At 59.8% G+C, this 21,464-nt stretch overlaps 1 protein-coding gene across 3 annotated transcripts; it reads right to left on the reverse strand.

Moving 5' to 3' along the window:
- Nucleotides 1-1,383: 1,383 nt before the first annotated feature.
- On the reverse strand, nucleotides 1,384-21,464 carry ADAM11 (ADAM metallopeptidase domain 11). 3 transcript variants are annotated; one of them, XM_047706429.1, is made up of 27 exons: nucleotides 21,305-21,464; nucleotides 20,656-20,831; nucleotides 12,245-12,321; nucleotides 11,983-12,049; nucleotides 10,893-10,978; nucleotides 10,720-10,795; nucleotides 10,246-10,312; nucleotides 10,110-10,177; nucleotides 9,671-9,745; nucleotides 9,520-9,591; nucleotides 9,178-9,344; nucleotides 8,584-8,668; nucleotides 8,389-8,479; nucleotides 8,206-8,257; nucleotides 7,598-7,697; nucleotides 7,446-7,517; nucleotides 7,243-7,335; nucleotides 6,730-6,810; nucleotides 6,151-6,201; nucleotides 5,976-6,039; nucleotides 5,650-5,749; nucleotides 5,292-5,411; nucleotides 5,032-5,200; nucleotides 4,821-4,935; nucleotides 4,643-4,733; nucleotides 3,986-4,003; nucleotides 1,384-3,458 (listed from the first exon to the last, which is right to left on the reverse strand). In XM_047706429.1, the coding sequence occupies exons 1-27, from the start codon at nucleotides 21,372-21,374 to the stop codon at nucleotides 3,443-3,445; spliced, it is 2,319 nt and encodes a 772-aa protein (XP_047562385.1). In that variant the 5' UTR covers nucleotides 21,375-21,464; the 3' UTR covers nucleotides 1,384-3,442. The 3 variants fall into 3 exon arrangements, with proteins under 3 accessions (XP_047562385.1, XP_047562384.1, XP_047562387.1); XM_047706428.1 differs by having other exon boundaries at nucleotides 1,384-4,003; XM_047706431.1 differs by lacking the exons at nucleotides 10,893-10,978; nucleotides 11,983-12,049; nucleotides 12,245-12,321; nucleotides 20,656-20,831; nucleotides 21,305-21,464 and having other exon boundaries at nucleotides 1,384-4,003; nucleotides 10,114-10,177; nucleotides 10,720-10,790.

Genomic DNA, 21,464 nt, shown 5'->3' on the forward strand with positions numbered 1-21,464 from the left:
TTCTGTGACAAGTTCTGAAGCCAAAGCAAGTACTTTTTCAGATGATCTGTTTGGACCGGATCTGGGCTTCCATTCCAGTTCCACTCCATTCTGTGTTCCATTCTAGCCCTGCGCAGAGCGGCGATCTGAGGGCAGCACCGTGCAGAGGGCTGAGGCCACCTCTCTGGTATTCCCACTGCCCCCCAGTGCCCGCTCTGCTCTGCTGCCTCCCGCTCCTCTGGGCACTCACACAGGTAACTCCTAGGGCTCCGGGCTGTGGCCTGAGGCTGAGAAGCAGGTGTCAAGAGTGACTGTGCCCTGACCTTCACGAGTCCCCTGTGATAAGCCTCACCCACGTCCTCTGCCAGAAGCCACATTTTTCATCCCCTGAAGGCTCAGCTGTGTGACCCATCAGAGACTGAAGGTCAGGACAGAGGGAGGAGCGAGGACGGAGTGGGCATGAGGAAGGAGAGTGGAGAGGCGGCACCCAGAGCAGACAGGGCAAGCCTAGACAGCAGGCGGCCAGAGACTGTGAGTTGCAGAAGAGCTCCGGCTGGGCTGCCAGTGCGTGGAGACGGGAGGTGCATGTTCCTGGTATCCTGGGGGACTCAGAACAGGGAGCAGACCAGGAACCCAGGCCACCCCGAGTCCCGCTTTCTCTGCATGTGTACTGGGGTGGTCCCTGGAGACCCCCACCCCTTTGGGAATGGGGCTAAGTTCCCCAGCTACCGGCTGCTCTTTCTCTCCAGGTGCTCGACCGCCACTTTTTCTTGCTCCCATTCTCTCTCCCTTACCTGGCTCTCATTCTCTGCCCCCACCTCTTACCTTATCTTTCCTCTGAACCTGCCCGGCTTCCAAAGCCAGATACCTCCAGGCCCGAAGCCTCTGAAGGGGAAGGTGGGAGGGGCTCGGAGCCTTGGCGGAGCTCAGTCCCTTGCTACCCCAGGCACAGAGAGGACAAACAGCAAGTTCTCCGCAGGCTGGAGAGCAGGTGCCCTGGGACCAGACTAGCGGTTTTATCCGGCTTTCTGAAACCTCTTGGGTGGCGAGGAGGGGCTTCTCTGGCTGTAACCATAACATGGAAGTTGGGTCTCCTGGCTTTGAGAAAGATGCTTCCTTATCACCTCCCCTTCTGCTTTGCCCCAGCCAGAGGAAGGCAGCTATCGTCGCTGGGAGAGCCGAGGAAGCGGAAGGGCTGGCTCTCCACCCATCGTTGCTCATTTCCTGGCCAGGAACGGAAAAGTACACCACTTCGTCCCAGACTCCCAGCGCCCGGTCCTGGGTGCTCCCTTCCCACCTCCAGCGCGCTGCAGACATTGTGTTTCCTCCAGGGCCAGGGAGGGTGGGGAAGGGTCCCGAGTCACAGCGCCGTCGTTTACAGAATGGAGAGACTGCATGTTGGTGTGAGCTCCATGGAAGCCCCAGGACACGATCTTTAATTGATGTCCCTGTCCCTGCCTCCCCGCCCCGAGCCCCAGATGACATATTTACAGGATGCTGTATGGAGCCATTTCCAGGCCCAGGCCAGTGCAGCCTCCCTTTCTCCCCGGGCGCTGCCTGGGCGGGGCGGGAGGATGCAGACAGCTGGGAGCTGGGTGGACTGGTCACAAGAAGTCCCGAGCCCTCCACATCCTCACGCCCGCCCCCACGCGTGTGCGCGCACAGGCCTGTCTGCACGTGCAGAGGTATTCACACTTGTGCGGAGATGTGGATCCAAATGCTTGTGCCAGAGGTACGACCAGCTGTGTGCCCGTGTATCAACGGAGAACGCCTTAGAGAACCGAGGCAGCAGCGCCCAAGCCAGTCCTTCCCCTCCTGCCCCCTGCTCCAGAGCGTGGGGCTGGCAGAGCCGGACTGGCCAAGGGGCGCCCCAACCACCCCCTTCTCTTGGACAGTGCCAGCTGGAGCTCAGTATTGAGGACTCCACTATAGCCACATCCGGCCACCCAAAAGGGTGTCAATGGGTCTCAGTCCCGTTTGCCCTGAGGGGTGGTACAGATAAACAGGGAACCATTTCCTCTTCAAAGAGGCCCCAGAAACAGAGGGACTGGATGAAACAGGCAGTTCAAAGTCCCTGGGGTGTCCAGAAACCCCTGCTGAATCTGGAAGGGGTATTCCTGGGGAGAGGGGCTCCGCTCATTTGTGGCTTTCATCCATAAGGTAGCTTGACCCTCATCTTGCCCTTGCCAGCTGGTTTGTAAGCAGTAGAGCCAAGGCGCCACTGTCCCATGGGTCATGGGGGAAGGCCAATGGTGGGTCTGAGGACTCCCGCCCTGGCCTCAGCCTGTCTGTCAGGCTCAGCTGCAGTGGGGATCAGAGGATGGTAGTGGGAGAGCAACTGTAAACTTACTACTCAGCCCTGGAATGGGGGTAAGGAGCAGAATGGTTTCGACAGGGCCTTGAGGACTTTTCTAGAAGCTGAAGATCAGATAGGAAACCTGCCTTTTTTCTTATCACAGGCAAAACCCCTAACCCTCCAGTCACTGGGCCATCCCTGGCCTTTCCTCCTTGGGAGAGTCCTCTCTGGGAAGATGGCCCAGCCTGGGACCCTTAGGCCACGCTGGGGGGCACCTAAACCCTGAGTCTGCCCCAGAATCAACCTTGAAAGGGGGGTGGGTGCTATTTTATATCAGGGACTAGATTTTCTAGATCCCCAAATACATGCATCCTGCCAGGGATAGCAGGATGGTAATTTTGAAATTGAAGACAATCTGGGACGTGTGGTCGTTGTGCCCATAACCGAGGCCTTGGGCACAGAACAGGCAGCTTTGGTTTGAATCAGCACTCATTCTTCTCTCCAAGCTCAGTAGGGCTGGGCCACGGGGGACAGGCCCTGCCCTTGCCTGGCTTGGGGACGGCTGTGTTCGATGAGAGGATTCCAGGTGGGATCATCCCCGGGGAGGGCCCCGGGGGATGGCTATGTTTCAGTTCCTCCGGTCCCTCCCACACAAATGTCAAAATATCCCCACAACCTCCCTCGCCCCAGCACCCCCAAAGTTACATTCATCAGTTAAGATTCAGTTAAAAAAAAATGTAGATGTCAGCCCCTTCCCCCTAAGTCCCAGAGAGCTAAAACCCTGGTCTCAGCTGCCTGGTTTTGAGGAGGGGCCGTCCTAGGCCCTGCCCACTGGGGGGGGCACCCCACTTGCTGTGGCAATCGGTGATGATGAAAGCTACATTCACACAGGGAGAGTTGGTGTGCGAGGCCAAAGCCGCATGAGGTGGGGTGGTGGACCGTGAAGGAAATGCCCCAGGCCTGGTCCACCCTGGTGGAGTGAAGGGCAAGGAGGGCCACAGCCCCCCAAAACATCCTCCCCCCGCCCCACACCGTGGGGCCAGGAGTTGAAGAGCTTGGGCCCGGAAGACATTTGCATGGTGCCTCCCTCCATGGCTGGGCAGGGGGCAGCCTCGTGGTTCAGGGCGGAGACGGTGGGCGCCAGGCTCGGAGGGAGGGGGGTGGCACTTAGGCCCCTCCGGACCTGGAATGGAGAGGGGGCATCAGGGAAGGAGGTGAGGCAGGGCCCAGAGGGAGAGCCCCTGAGCCGGGGCCCTGGGAGGTCAGTGCTGGGCCCTAGAGGCAGCAAGTCCCAGGCTGGCCAGGGAGGGGATCTGGTGGGAATTCAGACAGCGGTGACATGGAAGACAAAACAGATGGGACGCAGAGGTAGGCTCCCCTCCCAGGAGAACGGGGCTTCGGGGGACACAGCTCCAGGGCCCACCTGGACAGTGGTGGTCTGGCAATTGGAAGGGCAGGAGGAAATGGACCAAGGCCTGGGAGGGCAGGTGGGCAGGAGGAAGGGGCAAGGGCAGGCTGAGGACTTTCTTCCCAGAGCTGGGCGGGGCTCTCCCACCCCTGTAGTGACAGCAGTGACAGCAGGGAGGGGGGAATCAGCCTCCAGCTCCCCATCAACAGAATGTGAGGTGACGAATGAGATGGAGGAGACAGGGACAGCGGGAGGGATGACGTGGCTGGCGTCACACTGCCCCCTGCTGGGTCGGGTCGTACCTTCCACGGCGGATGTTTCTTCAAGGAGCCAAGGAGAGGACCCGCAGAGAGAGAAAGGAAAAGGAGCCATCGGTGACCCTGCCCTTCTCTCAGGGAGGGCCTTCCTGGCTCCCATGAGACTCCTGGCCCCAAATATGGGCCAGGGTCCCCAGGACTGGCTCACTAATGACAGGCCTAGGGAGAGATGCCTGGGTTTGAGTCCTGACTTGGCAGGTCCCTCCTCTGCACCATGAAGGCAATAGACCAGCTTAAGGGCCCCAGACCCAGGTGCTCACAGACTACTGTGGGCCAGGTGGGGCCTCGGGATGGAGGACACACCCTGTTCCCACCAGCCCCTGCTCAGCTCCTCTCCACCGTCCTGGGATGCACTGAGGCCCAGTCTTCTCCTTTTGCAAGAAAAGCTGGGAATCAAGATTGTTAATGTAAAATCTTTTGGTGTTTTTGGTTGTTTGTTTGTTTTTGTTTTTTTTTTTAAATGTCTTGGAAATGTGAGCAAAACAAGACCATGTGCCTGGCTCAGACTGTGATGTGTGAGCTCTGGCTTAGCTAACTTCTCAGGGAGGCCCCTCAGCTTCAACAGTCTGGGGTTCTGATACCCCCTCAAAACACCAAGGGATGGGGGGCACACATGCATGTGTGTGCATGTGTGTCTCTTACTTAAATCCCCAGCCCGTGCCTCCCAGGACGATGGCTGCGACCAGGACAGCCCCTGCGATGGAGCCAATGATGATGTTGGTGCCGCTGGGACCTGGGGAGGAAGGTAGGGCTCGGTTGGCAAGGACAGGCATGCAGAAGGGAAGAAACAGAGCCCCACCCCGGCCGGCTCTAGCCTCACCCTTGTATCTCTCTGTCTCCCCTGTTGGGGGGGACGTGGGTAGGGGGTTGTGAATGCTGCAGTCTTTGCCTGTCCAGTCTGGCTGACAGATGCACTTGCCTTCATTGCTGCAGACCTAGAGGTGGGGTTGGGCCAGTAGAGGTGAGCGGTAGAGGGGGGGCTGTCCCCTCTCAGGAGCCCCTCCCACCACCCCTGGCCTCCAGGCACCCACCCCGTGGTGGGAGCAGATCCTGCGTTCCCCGCTGCCAGGGCAGGTGCTGAAGTTGAAGGCTGAGGCTGGCAGGCACCGATGATCCAGGCACAGCATGTTGGGCCCGCAGGCTGTGCCATCTTCCACGTAACTCAGGTCAGAGCCATCAGCCAGCTGTACGTGGCCCCCCCTGAGGAACCGGCATAGCCAGCTTCAGCCCTTGCGCCCACCCCCATAATGGCTGCAAGCTGCCCCTCCCCAGGCATGGTCTCAGCCCATACCTGCAGTCCAGCTCCTTGCCCTGGTGGTAGAAGGTAACACTGTTGATGTCTCCCCCCAGGTCCCCCAGTCGAGGAGCTCCAGAGATGTTGACGCAGAGGAGGAAGCCACAGAGCACATCCCTGTTGGGGCAGCGTGAAGACAGTGGAGCCCCAAGTCTGACCTCCAACCCAACTGCAACTACTACTCCTGAACTTGAATCTGCCCTCTCCCCACCACCTGAATTTTCCCATATTCTCCACTGGGACTCCTAGGCTTGTCCTAGAACCTGCTGTCCCAACTCTGAAAACAAAAACCAAAAAACAAAACCCTCCTGGGTCCCAGAGCTGGGGAGGCCAACCAGGAGCCTTAGCAACTCACTGTTTATTGCACTGGATCCACCCTGACCCCTTGCGCCCACAGTTCCCACGCTCTGTCCCCTCCACGTTCAGCTTCTCATAGCAGAAGCGATCGGCAGCCGCTGTAAGGAGATGATGCCAGGTGTCACCCACTCACCCCAGAACCCACCCCAGGACCTCAGGCCTGCACCTCCAGCACTCTGGTCTGACCTCCAATACAGCTGGGTCACTGAGATCCTGAGAGCCACACACTTGGTAGAGGTTATTTACCAGAACTTACCCCTCCCCGGCCTCTTGATTCTGGGTCCTCCAGTGTCTCCTCTCCCATACCCCTAGCCAAAGACTCACCATGGCCCCAAAGGGCTTGGCACTGCCGATCCCGGGTTTTGCAGCGACCTCCATAGCAGCGGCCCTAAGGTGCAAACAGGAGACAAGGGACTGAGACATTGAGTGGTCGGAATGGATAGAAGTCAAAAGATTGTTATTGAGCCAGAGGTCCAGAAGGGGAGGGCCCCCGTCATACCTGTTCATGATCGCAGTAGTAACCGTCCAGCTTGTGCAAGTTAGGGGGACACTGTGGACAGAGGGGCTGGTCTGAGCAGAGCAGCCCCAGAACTGAGAATTGAAGATGAAGGGTTGTCAAATGCCCTCTCAGGGGCCTTATAGTAGTAGAGGGCTCTTCCAAGTCAAGGACAAGAGGTCTGGCTCAGAACTCAGACCACACAGGTTGGCAAGTCCCATAGCCTCTCCAATCTCCCTGTTTCCTGTAACTACTTCACAGGGCTGGGAGAACTTAATGCCACGTATTGAGGACTTAAGAGATGTTAACTAATAATATCATACACTCTGATCCCGAGCGCACACCAACCCCGCTCCAGGCCCTTGGAACTCCAGCCAGACTATTCTGATTTAATGACGTTAGGAGCAAAACCAGGAGGCATGAAGAACTCATTTCACAGGCGAGGAAAACGAGGCTGACCAGCGGCGGCGACGCCAGCAGCAGAGCGGAGGGGCGCAGATAACAATAGCCCCGCGGAGCCAAACCTATAAGGATAGGGGTTGCCTCGCCCGGGGACCCTCAGGGCGGCTGGGCTGGACGGACCTGGCTGGAATCCCCGGTGCAGGTCTCCGCGATGTCGCACTCGTTCACGGCCTCTCGACAGGACACACCCCGCGGCTCGTACTGGGAAGGGGATGCTTCGCAGCTCAGCCCAGAACCGCAGACTCCGCGCCCGCCTTCCCGGAGGCCCGCCGCTGAAGCCTCGCTCCTGGAGCCCCGCCTCTCCTAAGGCCTGGGCACTCGGCTCCTCCTCGCCCCGCCCCCTGCCGGCCCAGACAGCACCGCACCCAGGCCGGCCCACGGTCCCGCCCCTCCCACCGCCACTGGGTAGGTGCCCCGCCCCGTTTCTCATAGCCCCGCCTTCAACATGCCCTTGGGGGCGCACGCCCCGCCCTTCTCCCTCTCCATTGGCGCTTTCTGCGCCTCAAGTCCCGCCCCTACATGTGCCCCGCCTCCAGCGGCTCCTCCTCCCTAAGTCCCGCTCCTAATCGAAACGTCCGCTGCCAGGCCTCCTGGTACCGCCTCCATCCCAACCCGGCGGTAGGTGCCCCTCACCTTGCAGCGCCGACAGCAGAGTCCGTCGCTGCACATGGCGTCGTGAGTCAGGGTGCATTTCTTGCAGCAGTTCCCGCCCGCCCGGCTGCACTCCTGAGGGATGCGGGGACAAGGGGAGGGAGATGGTTAAGCCTTGACCTTCCTCACCCAGACCTTCTCTGGCGCGCCCCGGTCCCGCACCTGGCGCCGCACCCGTCTCTCACCTGCACCGAGCCACAGTCGCACTCCTCCCCCGCCTCCACGAAGCCGTTCCCGCACTCAGGCGGGTCCAAGAGCTGGACGGGGAAGCGGTGTCGGAGTCTGGCCGGGACCTTGCCCAAGCCTCACTCCCACATCGCCGCCCTGGGGCTGGTACCTTGAGGGGCTTGTTGAAGAGGCAGCTCCCGCCTCCCTCCTGCAGAAACTGGTTGTACTCGTCGATGCTGCAGCGCGAAAACTTGCGAGGCAGGTAGAACCTGGGCAAGAATCAGGGGACCGAGCTGCTGAGCCCCGCCGCTCTCGCCCCTTCTCAAGACTGGGGATGGGATGCACGGGGGCGGGCGGGACTCGGTGACCATCCCGAGGAGGCTGAGGATCTATGTGCCCGGCAACAGTACGATCAGCCTCCTGCCTGCCCATCAAGCGGAAGTGGACAGGGGAGATGCTCCTGTCACCTTCCCGAAACCTCAGGACGGCTCAGAGTTGGAGGTTGCAGAGCTGAGGGGAGAAGGTGCCTCCACGTGAGGCTCTGGCGGCTCCCAGTGGCCACAGCGCACACTACAGGCTGCCAGTTTCTGTGTGCTGGGTGGGGTGGGGTGGGGGGGATGGACACTGTGGGCAGGGTATCCTTGGGCAGGGTCCTCAGAAAACTGGGCCCAACAGCTAGGCCTCTTGAGGCCACTGGGTCCAAGACTGCTGCCCAGCGCTTCCTATGGTTCTCCCTCGCCCAAGACCCTGCCCTCGACTGTCCCCAAGAAAACTCACCCTGTGTCTTCCATGATGCAGCCCAGCCAGTTGTCCGGACATTTGCAGTCCCCTGAGAGGGAGCAGATGGGTGTAAGGGAGGGTGGAGGGCTACCCCCCTCCCACGGACACCCTCTTCACTTCTAAGGTTGCTGGGAGTGGGTCTGGGCTGGTCGTGGGGCCACATGGGGTCTCCTTTGATACCTGCTGAGCTCCGGTGTTTATTCCACATCATGCCCAGGTTCTGCCCCAGCGTCTGGGCCAAGGTCACCGCCATGGCGCCCATGTTGTCATACTTGGGGTGAGGAAGATGGAGCACACAGATGTCTGCATCCCTCGTGCCCTTCACATCTCCCTGTGGCCCCCACCCCCACCCCAGCCATGCCCCACAGTTCTCACCTCATTCACACCCCCACCCCTGGACAGGGAGCAGATGCCCCCCACGTAGGCAGCCCCGCTACTGGCGCTCTGGAAAGTCCTGCCCCTGGAAGGGAGAGGGTTGTCAGGAGAATGCCGTGCCCTGCCCACAGTGGCTTCCCTAGGCTGATGGGGCAGACTGCGGAGCCTCCCGCACTACAGCCCTCCCTCGGGGAGGGGAGCCCATTCTCATGAGGCAAACCCCTTCCTCTCTTTGGGTTTGTTTGCCCATGAGCCACGTGAGAGGCTCCTATGAGATCATCTCTAATGACAAGGACCTTCTCTCAGATTTTTTTTTTTTTCCTTTTATCTGAGCACTGAGTCCCTGAGGAAGGGATGCTGGGACAGTTTGAAAGGAGAAGAGGGGACAAAAGGGGAGATGATAGGCGGAAGAAGATCAGTGGGGACTGGAAAAAGACGCATCAGCCTAAGATACAGGGGGAGATGCCCAGCCTGTGGCAAGTGGCTGGGGGGCTGGTGCAAGGTGAGCCCAGTTCCCAGACCCTGCAGGAGCCCCCGGCACAGAGCGAGCAAACAGCAGAGGCTGGTGGGACCCGGGTGACGTGGGGGACTCACGAGAAGAGATGGGTGGCATCACTGGGCTCAGGGAGGCCCTCCCGCCGATAGACCATGAGCCGGGCTAGGGTCTCCAGGAGGTCATCCTGCACCTGGATCTTGTCCCCATCTGCCCACGTTTCCATGGCAACCAGCACGATGCGGGTATTGAGCTGCTCCTTGTACATCTGGGCCCCAAGGGAAGAGGAGGAGGGTGGGGGCACAGGGCTGGAGGAGGGCCTCAGTCTGTCTCTCCAGGAAGTGGGGATCAGGGGCTGCTAGGGTCCTCCAGAGCTCACCCCAAGCACGTGTGCAGCGGGGCGCTGGCAAGGGAGGGGAGGGAAGGGAAGGGGGGTGGCTCACCACATCTGCCAGGTTTACAACGGACTTGGCAAAGTTGCTGGTGAGGACCACCGACTGGCGCATCTGCTCAAACTGGGAGGAAAGAGAGTGGGCACAGGGCCAGGGTACTTCTGGCCTTCCTCCCGGAGTTGCCCCTAGGCTGAGAACTTACCAGCTGGTGGTCGTTGACCACAATCAGCTCCACATACTTGGTCTCACTGTGCACAGTAGGGTGGCCCCGGCGGACCTGGGCAGTGGGTGGGCACTTGGGATCAGTCCCCTCCATGCCCGGCATCAGGGCCAAGCCATGAGCAGACTCAGGGGTGCTGAACTTCAGTCAGGGATAATGCTAGTCCCCCCACTGGTGGGGGTCCCCTCCCCACCCCCAGCCTTGGTAAGAGGGCAGGCAGCCTCAGTTTGTCTGTAATTCAGGCAGGTGTAGACACAGGCATTAGGAAATGGGGTCGGGGGCTTCCTCTCAGGCGTGGTACCCTGGCCCCCAGCCACATTGGTCTGAGCCCTCCTTTGCTCCCGTCATGGATGGGGTGTCCTTCTGCTCTGGACCACAGCCTGGGGTCTCTGCAGCCCGAGGTCTGTGCGGGCCCCCGTACCTGCCTTTTCCTTCTCAGCCTCGGCCGGTTCACAGGAACAGAATGAGCAGGGGCAGCAAATAGGCATCCTGGGGGGAGGGGACAAGTGAGGGGGGCACACCCGGCCCCCTCCCCAGCCCCACTTTCCCTCCCTTACCTGGTTCCCTGCATCCGAGAGGGGCTGGGAGGAGAGGGGTCCGGTAAATGAGGTGGGGAAGGGGTCCCTGAAATGAGGGGAAATTAATTCTTGGGGGGGCCGACCAGGTCTGCTACTGAACCCAAATGGGGGACAGCTCCAGCCCTTCCCCCCCACCCCATCCCAGGGTGACCCAGAACTGGCCAGAGCTCCCATGTCGGATCTGATCTCCCAGATGCTCAGATTCCGGGGTCAAGACCTGGGGGCGCCCTGAGAGATAGGGGCAAAGGACACTGGAGCCTGATGGGAGGTTACTTAGGGGACAGAGGGGACATTGGAGCTGAGGGCACAGAGGGAGGGAACCAGAGCTGGGGTGACTGAGGAGGGCAGTAAGTCTGAGGTTACCAAGGGAGGAGGTGAGACAGCCATTGGGACAAGCCATGGGGATGCGCAAGTGCGTAGCTGGGGTGTTGGGGGGGACCGTGAGGGGCTCACCTGGGGGGGTTCCTGAGACCTGGCCATCTCACGGGGCTCCACGATGTAGGTGAAGTTCCCATCAGAGAAGACCCCACTGCAGAGAGAGGTGCAGGTCCCCACCATGCATCCCCGGGCCAGGGAGGAAGGCTCTTCCCTTCCCTCCCTCCCGCCCCCTCCCTGCCCATACTCACTGCAGCCCCTGGCAGGTGGAGAGGGCGGCAAAGGAGTGGGGGTTCCCTCGGAGCTTCCCCTGGTAGTAGCAGTGGTCCCCGGCCCCCTGGGGGAGCAGCAAAACATGAGCAGACATGAAGGCAGGAGGAGAGCTGAGGGTCCCCGCGACCGCTCGGTGTGGGCGGGGTGCGGGCAGCCATGGTCTCGGGGTGCCCCCGCGGATCGGGAGCCTGGTCCTACTCTGGATGCACTTCTAGTTTGCTCTTTCACCTGGGCCGGTGCCTAGTCTCTGGGCCCCCTTCCCTCCCCTACAAGATGAGGAAGTTGGGCTACAGCATACAGTGGTTCTCAGCATTTGGGGGGGCTGGTGCGGGGTTCATCGATTCCTCTGAGAAGAAGAGCTAGCACTCTGGCCGGGCTCTGTTCTGAGCACTCACCGACGAGTGCCCCAAGTTTATGAAAGCTGTGGGCTCAGCCCCAGCACTCACACAAGGGCACACACGGCGTGTTCAGACACCACAGCCTCTGTGGACTGCCCCCGGACACGGTCTGTGGCTGAGCAACCGTAAGCACCATGTGTCCTCGGGGCCAGGGCGCTTGGGTCAGAGGGGACAAGCACCCCCTCCCTGCTCCTGAAGAATTACTTGTGCTCCAGTTCCTGAGCTGGTTGGTTGGGGGGGGGGGGGAGAGGCTATTTATAGACACTCATTCATCTTTGCTCAAGCCCCTGGGCCTCTGGGGCTGGGACCCTGGTGTCCCAGGCAGCCAGGACTTCCCAAGGCCTTGGTGCTGAGTAAGAAGGGCATTTCCCCAACTGCCATCTCTGAGAAAAGTCTGGGCAGGGAGCAGGGAGGGTCTTTGAAAGCCTTGGAGTCAGGCAGAGAGGCCGGCTGGCAGTCTGCGCTGCAATGGGGAACTGGGTGAAGGGAGCTCAGGCTCCACACTGTTCAACACGCCGCTCGGACTCCCACCCTGGGGGCCTCCATGGGGAGAGATGGAGGGTTCCAAGGGGCTGGGCCCACCCAACTATAGAGTATACCTTGGATCCCATCTCCACAGATCACCTGTCCCTTCATTCCACCTCCCCTGGCCCCTTCCAAAGGCACTCACGGTGTTGTGCTGGGTTGTCCCCTCCCTGCTAAAGTGACGTTCCACATATTTCGAGGAGAGGAGGTGACTGAAACAGACAGAGGGGGGGGCAGGAGGAAGGAGGGGGTCCGTGCTGGGGGCCGGGTCAGTTTTGGGCTCCACCCCAGCTCCGATCTAGGTCCCTTGACCTGGCCTTGTCCCCATCTCCTCACCCACCCAGGTCAAGGCCATGCCTTGCCCACCCGCCTGCTGCCCTTCCTTCTAGGCTCAAGGCCACACTCACTGGTTCAGCTCTAGGTCCAGAGTGAAGTTTGTGTTGAAGGCCGGGATGACGAAACTCACTTGGGCCAGGTGGACGGGCTGGGGGTGGGGGGACAGCAGAGGGGAGTCAACCCAGGAAACCTCAGAACAAGTTGTTGCGCTGGGGAGGGGATGGCCCAGCCCAGCAGCTAAGGGAACCATTGATTTGGTGAGAAAGAGCTCATCTTCCTCTGAGACCCTGTTCCTTTCCTGGGGGCAGGGGCAGGTGTATGCATCCCAGGGCACAGCCCACCCTCAGCCAGGGCACGGTGAGCAGCATGGGAGGCGGGTGCCAGCCCACCCTCTCTGGTGTAGGAGGCCCCCAGGGTCGGTCTATCTGAGTAGCAGGGATGGAAAGCAGTTCAGCCCGCCTGCTGCTTCAGGTCAGGCCCTCCCTGCTGTTGGCAGGGCCAGCTCTGCCCTCACTTTAGGGAGCCCCCAAAAGTACCGTGGAAAAGGGGCAAACAGGAGATGGGGTGCAGGGTGACCCCCGGACCCTGTAAACCAGGCTCCTCTCTCCTGCCTCCGCGGCCCATTTATGGAGAAAGCCTCCGGGGCCTCCATTTATGGGGAAAGCTCGGACTTTGCAGACAGGGTGGTGTGGGTTAGAATTAGAAGCTGGAGCAGATGCCATCCTGTCAGGAGGAAAGAACTTGGCTCCTCTACCCCAAAGTCCATTGCCCTCTGCCTTGCCCAAAGCAGCTCATCTTTAATATTTCAATCCCATGGTTAATTTTTAAACACGGAAGTTTTCCTGATAAATTTTTCAAAGGGGCCTTTGCAGTGGGGCTGGGAGGCTCCAGGTTGTCATGGCGACGTACCAGGTCTGAGCAAGATGGCTGCCCTACCCGGTCTGGGCACCCAGCTTCCACGGGGAATGGGGACTCCAGGCCTGAAGCTCATGTGCCTGGAGAAACAGTGACTTTAAGAGAAGAAGGGGCAGGAGAGTCTGAGCTCAGGGGATAAGGGGCGTTCTCATGTCCCCACTCCAGGTCTCATCACAAAAGACCCGGGGAAACATATCAAGGTTCTGAGAGGGGCTAGAGCCTTCTCCACACCCTTATTCATTTCAGAAGACTGAAACCCAGACCCCCAGGTGTGGGTCCCACCACTGGGCTGTGCAGGTGTGAGGCTTTTGTCTGCTGCCTTTCTCCTGGGCTGCAGGATGGAAGGGAGCCCCAAGGTCACAAAATCTCATAGCCTGTGCTAGTTGGCTTCCTTATCAACCACCTAGATTTCTCGTTTTTACTAAGTGCTATTATGTGCCAGGCACTGTTCAAACTATAAGTATTATCATATTTTTTTTAAAGATTTTATTTATTTATTTGACAGAGAGAGATCACAAGTAGACAGAGAGGCAGGCAGAGAGAGAGAGAGGGAAGCAGGCTCCCTGCTGAGCAGAGAGCCCGATGCGGGCCTCGATCCCAGGACCCTGAGATCATGACCTGAGCCGAAGGCAGCGGCTCAACCCACTGAGCCACCCAGGCGCCCAAGTATTATCATATTTGATCTTCACCACAAGCCAGGGGGACAGATGTCCCTGCTACCCTCCTCTGGCAGACAGAGGACAGAGGACAGAAGGACACAGAGCCTAACTAACTTGCCCAAACTCACACAGCTAAGAAGTGGTAGAGCTGGGATTCAAGCCTGCAGAATCAGCTTCCAAGGCCTTCTCACCCCAAAGGTGAAGCAAGATGAAAATGGCCCACTGTCCATGAGAGGCCCTAGGAGAGGGGGGCTGAGGTGGGGTGAAGGGTCAGAGCTCGGGTAGGCAGCCCTCTGAGCTCCAAGGACACTGACTCACCCCATCCCAGGCTGACTGAGCTCAAAGCTCTATCCCAAGCCCCCAGAGCGTCGATCAGACTTGAAATAGAACATCAAGGACAAGGAGTCACTGCTTTCCTCTTCTTGCCCTGGCCTGGACCATCTCTGCTCTCTCCCTGCCCCTGGGCCTGGACTACCCTTACCCTTCCCACCCCATGCCCTTGCTTGCACTGTCCCTGCCCTCCCTCTCCTGTCCTCTCCTGGGCCTCGTCTATCTCTGCCTTCCCCACCCATCCCCGCCGGGACTACCTCTGCCCTCCCCTGCCCTCAGGTCTGTACCCACTTGTTCTTTCTGCCCCCCACCCCCTCATAAGCCCCCATCTCTGCCCCTACTGGCCCCCCAGAGGAGCAGCCCTGGCCCCTTGCCTTGAGCCCACTCTCTCAAACTGTACCGCTTCAGAGATGATCCAGCAGCCTCCCTGGGCCTCAGGTTTTCCCACTGAAAATGGTACGATGAGCCCAGAGAGACGCAAGGCTGTGAAGCAGGCTTGGGTGGTGAGGGTCATCCCGGGCCAGGAGAAGTCTGGCAGCATCGGCCCTCGTGCTAGCAGAATGTCCACCACTCAGGAAGTCAGTAAGCTCACCCCTACAGCCTCCCCTATCTCTGGGGAAAGCCCAGACTGTTGGAAGAGCAGACACAAGGTCCCTCCTGTCCCCACCACCTCCCGAAGCCTCATTCTTCCCCACCTGCGGAAGCCGACCCAGGCCAGATAAGGGCACCGGCTGCTGGGGCTGGGCGCTGGGTGCTGGGCGCGACAGGAGGCAGGCCCAGGGAGGGCTGGGGAGCCACCAAAGGTGCTGGAGGAAGGGGAGGGAATTCAGAAGGCTGGGCAAGGGCTACATGGGGCAATCCCTGTCTACAGGAAGAGAAAGATCAGGCAAATCCGCTTCAGTCCCCAGGAACTCCATACCCCAGGCAGCTGGGGCGGGGGCTCCTCCTATCATCAGACTCCTAAGACCCCCACCCACACCCCTCACCTGAAGACCTGAGTTCTAGCAGAGCCAAACCACTCCTTGCTTGGTCCACCTCCTGCCCCTGACCTGCCCCTGACCTCTCCCATTATCCCTCAGTTCCTCCCCTGGGAGCCCCTCCTGTCCCCTGCCTCCCGCCAGCCCTCCTCCGTGCCCAGCTCAGCGCTGCTGGTGACGGGCTGGCCGGGCCTCAACCCCGTGCCCTGCTCTTGCCTCTCGCCCCCCGGCCATCCGGCTCTCACGTGCCCTGGCTCATTGGATCTCAACCCGCCCAGGTCGCCTGGTGCTCATTTTACAAATGGGAGGCCAAGGCTCAGGGAGAGACACTTGGAGGTGACTGGCCCAGGGCCATGCTGGGGAGGTGTGGGGTCAGATCTCAGCCCCGGGCTGGAGTTCACGTCTGCCCTGGCAGCTCGGCCACCTGGCTTCAGCGACTTTGCCCTGCCCGAGGCTCTCTTGTCAACAGCCCGTCCATCCCCTAGGCATTGGCATATGCCCCATATCGGGCTCAACCAGATTCGGGATGCAGAAGGAAGGAGGCAAAAATCCCATTAAAGTCCCAGAATCATAAATACAGACGCCAGGCCTCTACCCTATACTCCCAGAATCACAGTCTTGGGAAGGGGGAGACTGAGGACCTCGGGGTTCTCAGATGCTCCAGTAAATTTGAGTGTCCGAGCACTGTCCTTTAAGCTGTCACCCCAAATCCCTCCTCTGGAACCCCCATCTCCTCCCATGGCTTTCCCCTCCTCCTCCTCATCCACAAAGCCCACACCCCGCAACACACAGAGGGCTGTGGCCCCTCTACTCCTAGGCCTTTAAGCACACACAGGGTTCTGGACATCTCTGATCACCGATTCAACTTTTCACAGAACATGCCCATCTTCTTCCCGGCCCAGGAGCTCAACACACATGTTGAATGGAAAAGCATCAGAAGGCCTGAGCCTCAGTTTCCCTACTGGTAAAATGGGGTTGTCATGAGGGTTAGATGGAAGCCATTCTTAACGCATTATGATCACAAGGAATAGTAATCATAATCAGAACAGTTGAAGAACAAAGTGTAAATGTTCCAGCTGAACAGGGCTTTGAGGAACTAGATGAACCACATGGGCTGGGTCGTGGCAGATGGCGGGGAGCCAGAGACTCAGGGACCCCACCTGGAAGATGTCCCCTCCCCACAGCAGCTGTCGTCCACGATGTGCTGGAGCTCAACTGATCAGCGGGACAGTGGGACTCCCAGACAGAGCAGCTGAACAAATTTCTGATAATGGGATTTGACCTACATTTTTGAGGACAGAGTCACTTCCTTAGAGGGTCATAAGTCCCTCTGGGGACAGACTCTGGGCAACGGGGTCCCTCTAGACAGCCAGGAGGGGGGTGATCAGGCGAGGCCAAGGCCGCGGGCCAGAGTCTGGTTGGGGAGAACTCACGACTCTTGTCTCATTGTCCCTACCCCTACCAGCACCACCCGGAGCCCGGCAGGTAACCCCCAAATGCCCAGGCTTCTGTTTCAGACACGTGCCCTCATGCAGGTGCCAGCTGCTTGCACCCAGCCGCCAACACTTGGGAAGAAGGGAGGCCCCACAGATGTTGAACATCTGTTCCTGCCAGATCCTAGGCGGGACAAGGACACCTAACAAACATCATCGCCTCTGATCTTCCAGGCAGCTTGGCAAAACGGAGTTGACTCTTAGCCCCATTTTATGGATTAGGAACGTGGGATTCAGAAGGCAGCTGAACCAGGAGCCACCAAGGCTGTTCCCCCCACCCCACAAAGCCTTTCAGACCCAAGCTTAGTCTCCTGCGTGAATGATCTCTTCACTCAACCTCATGGCCAGGCTCACAGCTGGGCTCAGTTCATGCCCCTTGCCTCTGCAGAGCAAGTGGGGGGTCCAGCACAAGTCTCAGGGGTGGCTTCCGGCCACCAGCCCCCCCCCCCCCCCGGGGAACCGCCTCCTGCCTCCAATCCTAGGACAGAGCTGTGACCTTGGCTGCACAGACCAAGCATGGCCATGGCCCTAGTAGGGTATGAGGGCTCCGGGCACAAGGCCCTGTGGCTCCTTGCTAAGGACTGCCATCTAGTAAGGGCTGGGGACTGAGCCTTGCTGGATTGGCTCCAACCACCTACAGCAAGAAAACACAAACATTGAAACACACACCCTCCACCAGGGGCTTCGGGGGTAGCATTTCCAGTAAATGCGGGTCTGGACAGCTTTCATAGGAGCTCACCCCAGTGACTAGGGTCTACCCTCCTCTGTCTGGCTCTGATAAGTCTGTCTCCTAGGCCTGGAGCCTGGAACCTCTCCACCCCCTATCCTGTTTGCTTCCCCACATCCTGCCCTTTTCTTGGTTCTGAAGGAGTCTGGGTTTCCCTAGGGGGCAGACATGACCCACACAGCAGCTCTGGGTTGACTAGAAAAAGAGTCCCCTCAGAAACATGTAGCTGCGTGAGCCCACAGATATCATTCAGTCCACTTGCCTGGGCTCCCTTGTGCAGTGAACAACCAGCCCAACTGCACATGGTGACCCTGCTTGTTCTTCTGTCTCAACCTTCAGCTTTAGGGTCCCTGTGACCACAAGTTTCTGTACTTCCAGAAACTCCTCCACTTCTCTGGGCCTTAGGCCCACCCTGCTTCCAAACTGGACAAAAGCAAGGTGTTGAGAGCAGTGGTGAAGAGAGCAGAGGGTCCCCCGTGACACCTCTCACTCACTCTACCCCTGAGCGGGAGGCAGGCGGGCTCAGAGTATCAACCTGGGGCATCAGCCTTGACTCAGCTACTTAAGTGCTGTGTCACCTTCCTTGTTACTTGACCTCTCTGTGCCCATCTCCCCACCTGTAAAATGGGAATAATGACAGCCCCTTCTCCTACAGCTGTGATGATCATTAAATATCTCAATATGTGGAAAGGCATAACACTGTCTGCCCCAGTAAGGGCCCCAAAATTGTCATTTCTCTCGCTTCTAATTCTTTCCTCGCTGCCTTCCTCCCCTCCACACCCCCGTTCCACCCCAAACCCAGGAGCCCTCAGCACACAAAACCCTTTCCTATCACCACCTCCAGGAGGTGGATGAAGCCGAGATTAATGTTACCATCATCCCAATTTTAGGGATCAGGAAGCTAGGCCTCAGACAGGTGATGGGACCCAGCCAGAGTAGGTGAGTGCCTGAGGTCCCCCCACCCAAGTCCTGTCAGCCAGAGTGCTCCCCCAGACTCGCCACCTGATCCACAGCAAAGAGAGATCTTGCCACAGCCCCAGCACCTTGCTGGGCCCAAGGTCCCAAACTGATGCAATAATTCTGGACAGAGCCCAACGCGCCAGGGCGTGGTACTTCTGGTTGGGACAGGGGCTCAGGGCCGCTCAGGCTCCACCCTCAGCCTCGGACGGTCCAAGGCCAGAAGGGCTTCAGGGAGAAACGCTGGGTGGGAGCAGAGGGTTGCAGTGTCTCCTTCCAGCAAGGGGGAAAGATTCTGGACATGACTTTTTGCCTCCCTTGGCCTTCTTCCATCTTGCGGGTGGTGTTGCCCCGGTGCCAAAACAGATCCCTGGAGGCGGAATGGTGCGGTGGGAAGCACCTGGTCTTGGAGAGAAACGTTCTACTGCTTGAGATCTGATGGACTATGAGCAAGTTACTCAAACTCTCTGAGTCTCAGTTTGCTCATCTGTAAAATGGGCAGGCAAAAGTTTACCTGCTTTGTGGAGTTGTGAGAAATTCACCTCAGGGGAGACTGAGTTTCAGGTGAGGCAGGGCTACGATTCCCCTAGGGAGGCTATAGGGAGGTCCCTGGAAAGGCTCAAGGCTAGAGAGACCCCCACTGGAGGTGAGCACTGCCCCACAGATCCACGAACCCTCCACTCCTACCCTCACCCCCTCAGACACCTCGTTGGCCACATCCAGACTTGGTCGCTCAGACACACATATGCCACCCACTCACCCAGCAGAATGACACCCAAAGAGACTCCCCTATCATCTCCAAATGCAACTCATCAAGCCCAGCTCCACCCATCCTGGTCCCCCCCCCCCCCACAGTCCCAGGCACTATCATAGCCCGGAACCACCCCCCACTCTCCATCCAGGAAGGACTAGGCTGAGGGAGCTCTCCATTCTTCATCTCTACCTGCCCCCTGCCTTCGTCCCTCACCTCCCTCTGACCCCACCACAACATCGCTCCATCTTCCTTCTGGACCTTCCCTGAAGCACCCGCCAGGGGCCCCAGCAGTCCGGCTGGGCGGTCAACTCCTAGCCAACACAGGTGCACAGTTCTCGGGGGAGGGGTGACCCCAAGAAAGAAAGCTGGACCAAGGACCAAACCCAGCCAGGACACCCCATCTCTGGTCTTGGGACCATCCCTGCGGCCCATCTCCCACCCCCTCCAAGGAGCCTGAGCAGACACTGAAGGCTGCCTCCAGCCCCTTCCCTCTCACCCCTGCCCACAGCAACCCACCCCCACCCCCACCCAGGTCTGCCTGCCCAGGACCATTAAGTACCCCCTCCCCCTCCCTGCCTTGAGTGATGGTCCATCTATTATGCATGCTGCCTTCCTGCTCCATTCCATTTCCCGCCTATCCCCCTGCACCCCGCCTCACAAACCCCTCCACCCCCCCTAAGGGCTTTTAACCAAGTACATTAGGCAGGGCCAGATGCCAGTCTGACAGATGTCTGTAATGCTAGCCTCCGTTTCCCTCCTTCCTCCCTTTGCCCAGCCCAATTTACTTCCCACCACTTCCAGCTGCCAAAACTTCCCAGGCTGTACCCCTCCTCGGAGTCTCTCCTCTACACCTCCTATTCCTGCCAGGCCTTTGCCATCTCGCCCTCCGCTGCCCCCGGTTGGCCTGGCTAACTTTCAGCTTCCAGCTCCTGGAGAGCCGAGGCACACTGAATGAATATTCCATCTGGGTAATTATTATTCACATGATATTAATTAATTATTAATTGCAATTAATCTCCTTCATTCCTAACCTTCCTCTGGGAGGCAGGAGGGGCCTGGCAGCTGAAATGGACGGGGGAGGGGGCCGAGGGGTGTTGGGGAACAGGGCCGGTGGAGTTGGCATTTGTGGGTGATCTTGGGGCCTCCAACCTTTTTCCAAGGCTCCATGCTCAGCGAGGACAGCAAGAATTGACAAGCCTGTCCGTGCATGGAGGGAAACTGAGGCAGGAGCGAGCATGGAGCTTTTCCAGGAAAGCCCTCGGAGGGCGGCCGTGAGGAGAAACAGGAGCCCTACTTAATCCTTGCCTGGGCTCTTAGCATCCTCTCCCTGCCTCCTACTGCCCTGCCTAAGCCCCATTTGATGTAGAACCACTTGCTCTGGCAGGAGGGGAGTGGGGGCGGGTAGAAGGCTGACCCAAAGCTGGACTGAGTCCTCATTCCAGGGTCCACCAAGGGCAGGGGATCCCCATGATGATTGGAGGGGGGCCTGGAGTGAGGTGGGTGCTCCCCACTAGTGGGCTCCAGCACCCATCTGGTAGGTAGCCCATTGTACAGAAGGAGAAGCTGCAGGAGCCAGCTTGGGGGGTCGGGGCAAACCCTGGCTGTGGGGGCCCTTCCTTGGGTTCCAGGCCTGCTTCAGCCCACTGGCCTCACCACCCAGCCCCACTCACCGGGCCCCCTGGTGGCTCCTGGCGGACCCTGGTGTCCAACTGCTGCTTTCGGACCTCTCCTCCGGAGCTCTCTCCCACCAGACGGCTGGGCTCTGTGACCTCAGGGGCTCCCGGTTGCCCCAACTGGGGTGAGACCCGCCAGCGCAGAGCTCCGAAGGGACCCCGGGTCCCAAGACCTGGGGAGACAAGGCCAGAGCTGCAGGCGGATGCCCACCGAGGGGCAGGAGACTTGGGACTGGGGTGAGTCCACCTCATCCCCCCCACGCTGGTGTGGCCCTTGGAGCCCTGGGCCGGGGGGAGGGGGGTGATCTGGGTGGGAGGACCTGCTCCCCTGCAGAGGGCAGAGCCCGAATGGGAGGGGACAGATTCCCTCCTGCTGGCCCGTCACGACTGCCCCCCCACCCCAACCCGCAGAGACCTGCAGAGTCCGCCGGCCGGCGGCAGGGGGCTGGCCGCGGTGGGGCGGGCCAGATGGGGACAGGTGGGTGCACGCGCCCTCCCTCCTCCCTGCCCCCCCCCCCCCCGCGCTCGGACCTGCTGTCACCCCGAGCACTGCAGGAAAATGTGGCTGCAGCAGAAAGCGCCGCAAAACCCGGGGCGGGGGTAGGGAGGGCGCCGGGGCCGGGGCGGCCGGGCGGGGGGCACTCACCGGGCGGGGGGAGCCGCGGCAGCAGCAGCAGCAGCAGCGCCGCGAACGCCCAGCGCCGCAGCCACCTCATGGCTCGCTCATAATCCTCCGGCTCCGGGGGCTGCGGCTGCTAGCGGCGCGGCGCGGGCGGGAGGAGGCGCGGGCGGGAGGCGCGGCTGCG

This window comes from Lutra lutra, chromosome 16 (assembly GCF_902655055.1).
Source record: "Lutra lutra chromosome 16, mLutLut1.2, whole genome shotgun sequence".
Taxonomy (NCBI): domain Eukaryota; kingdom Metazoa; phylum Chordata; class Mammalia; order Carnivora; family Mustelidae; genus Lutra; species Lutra lutra.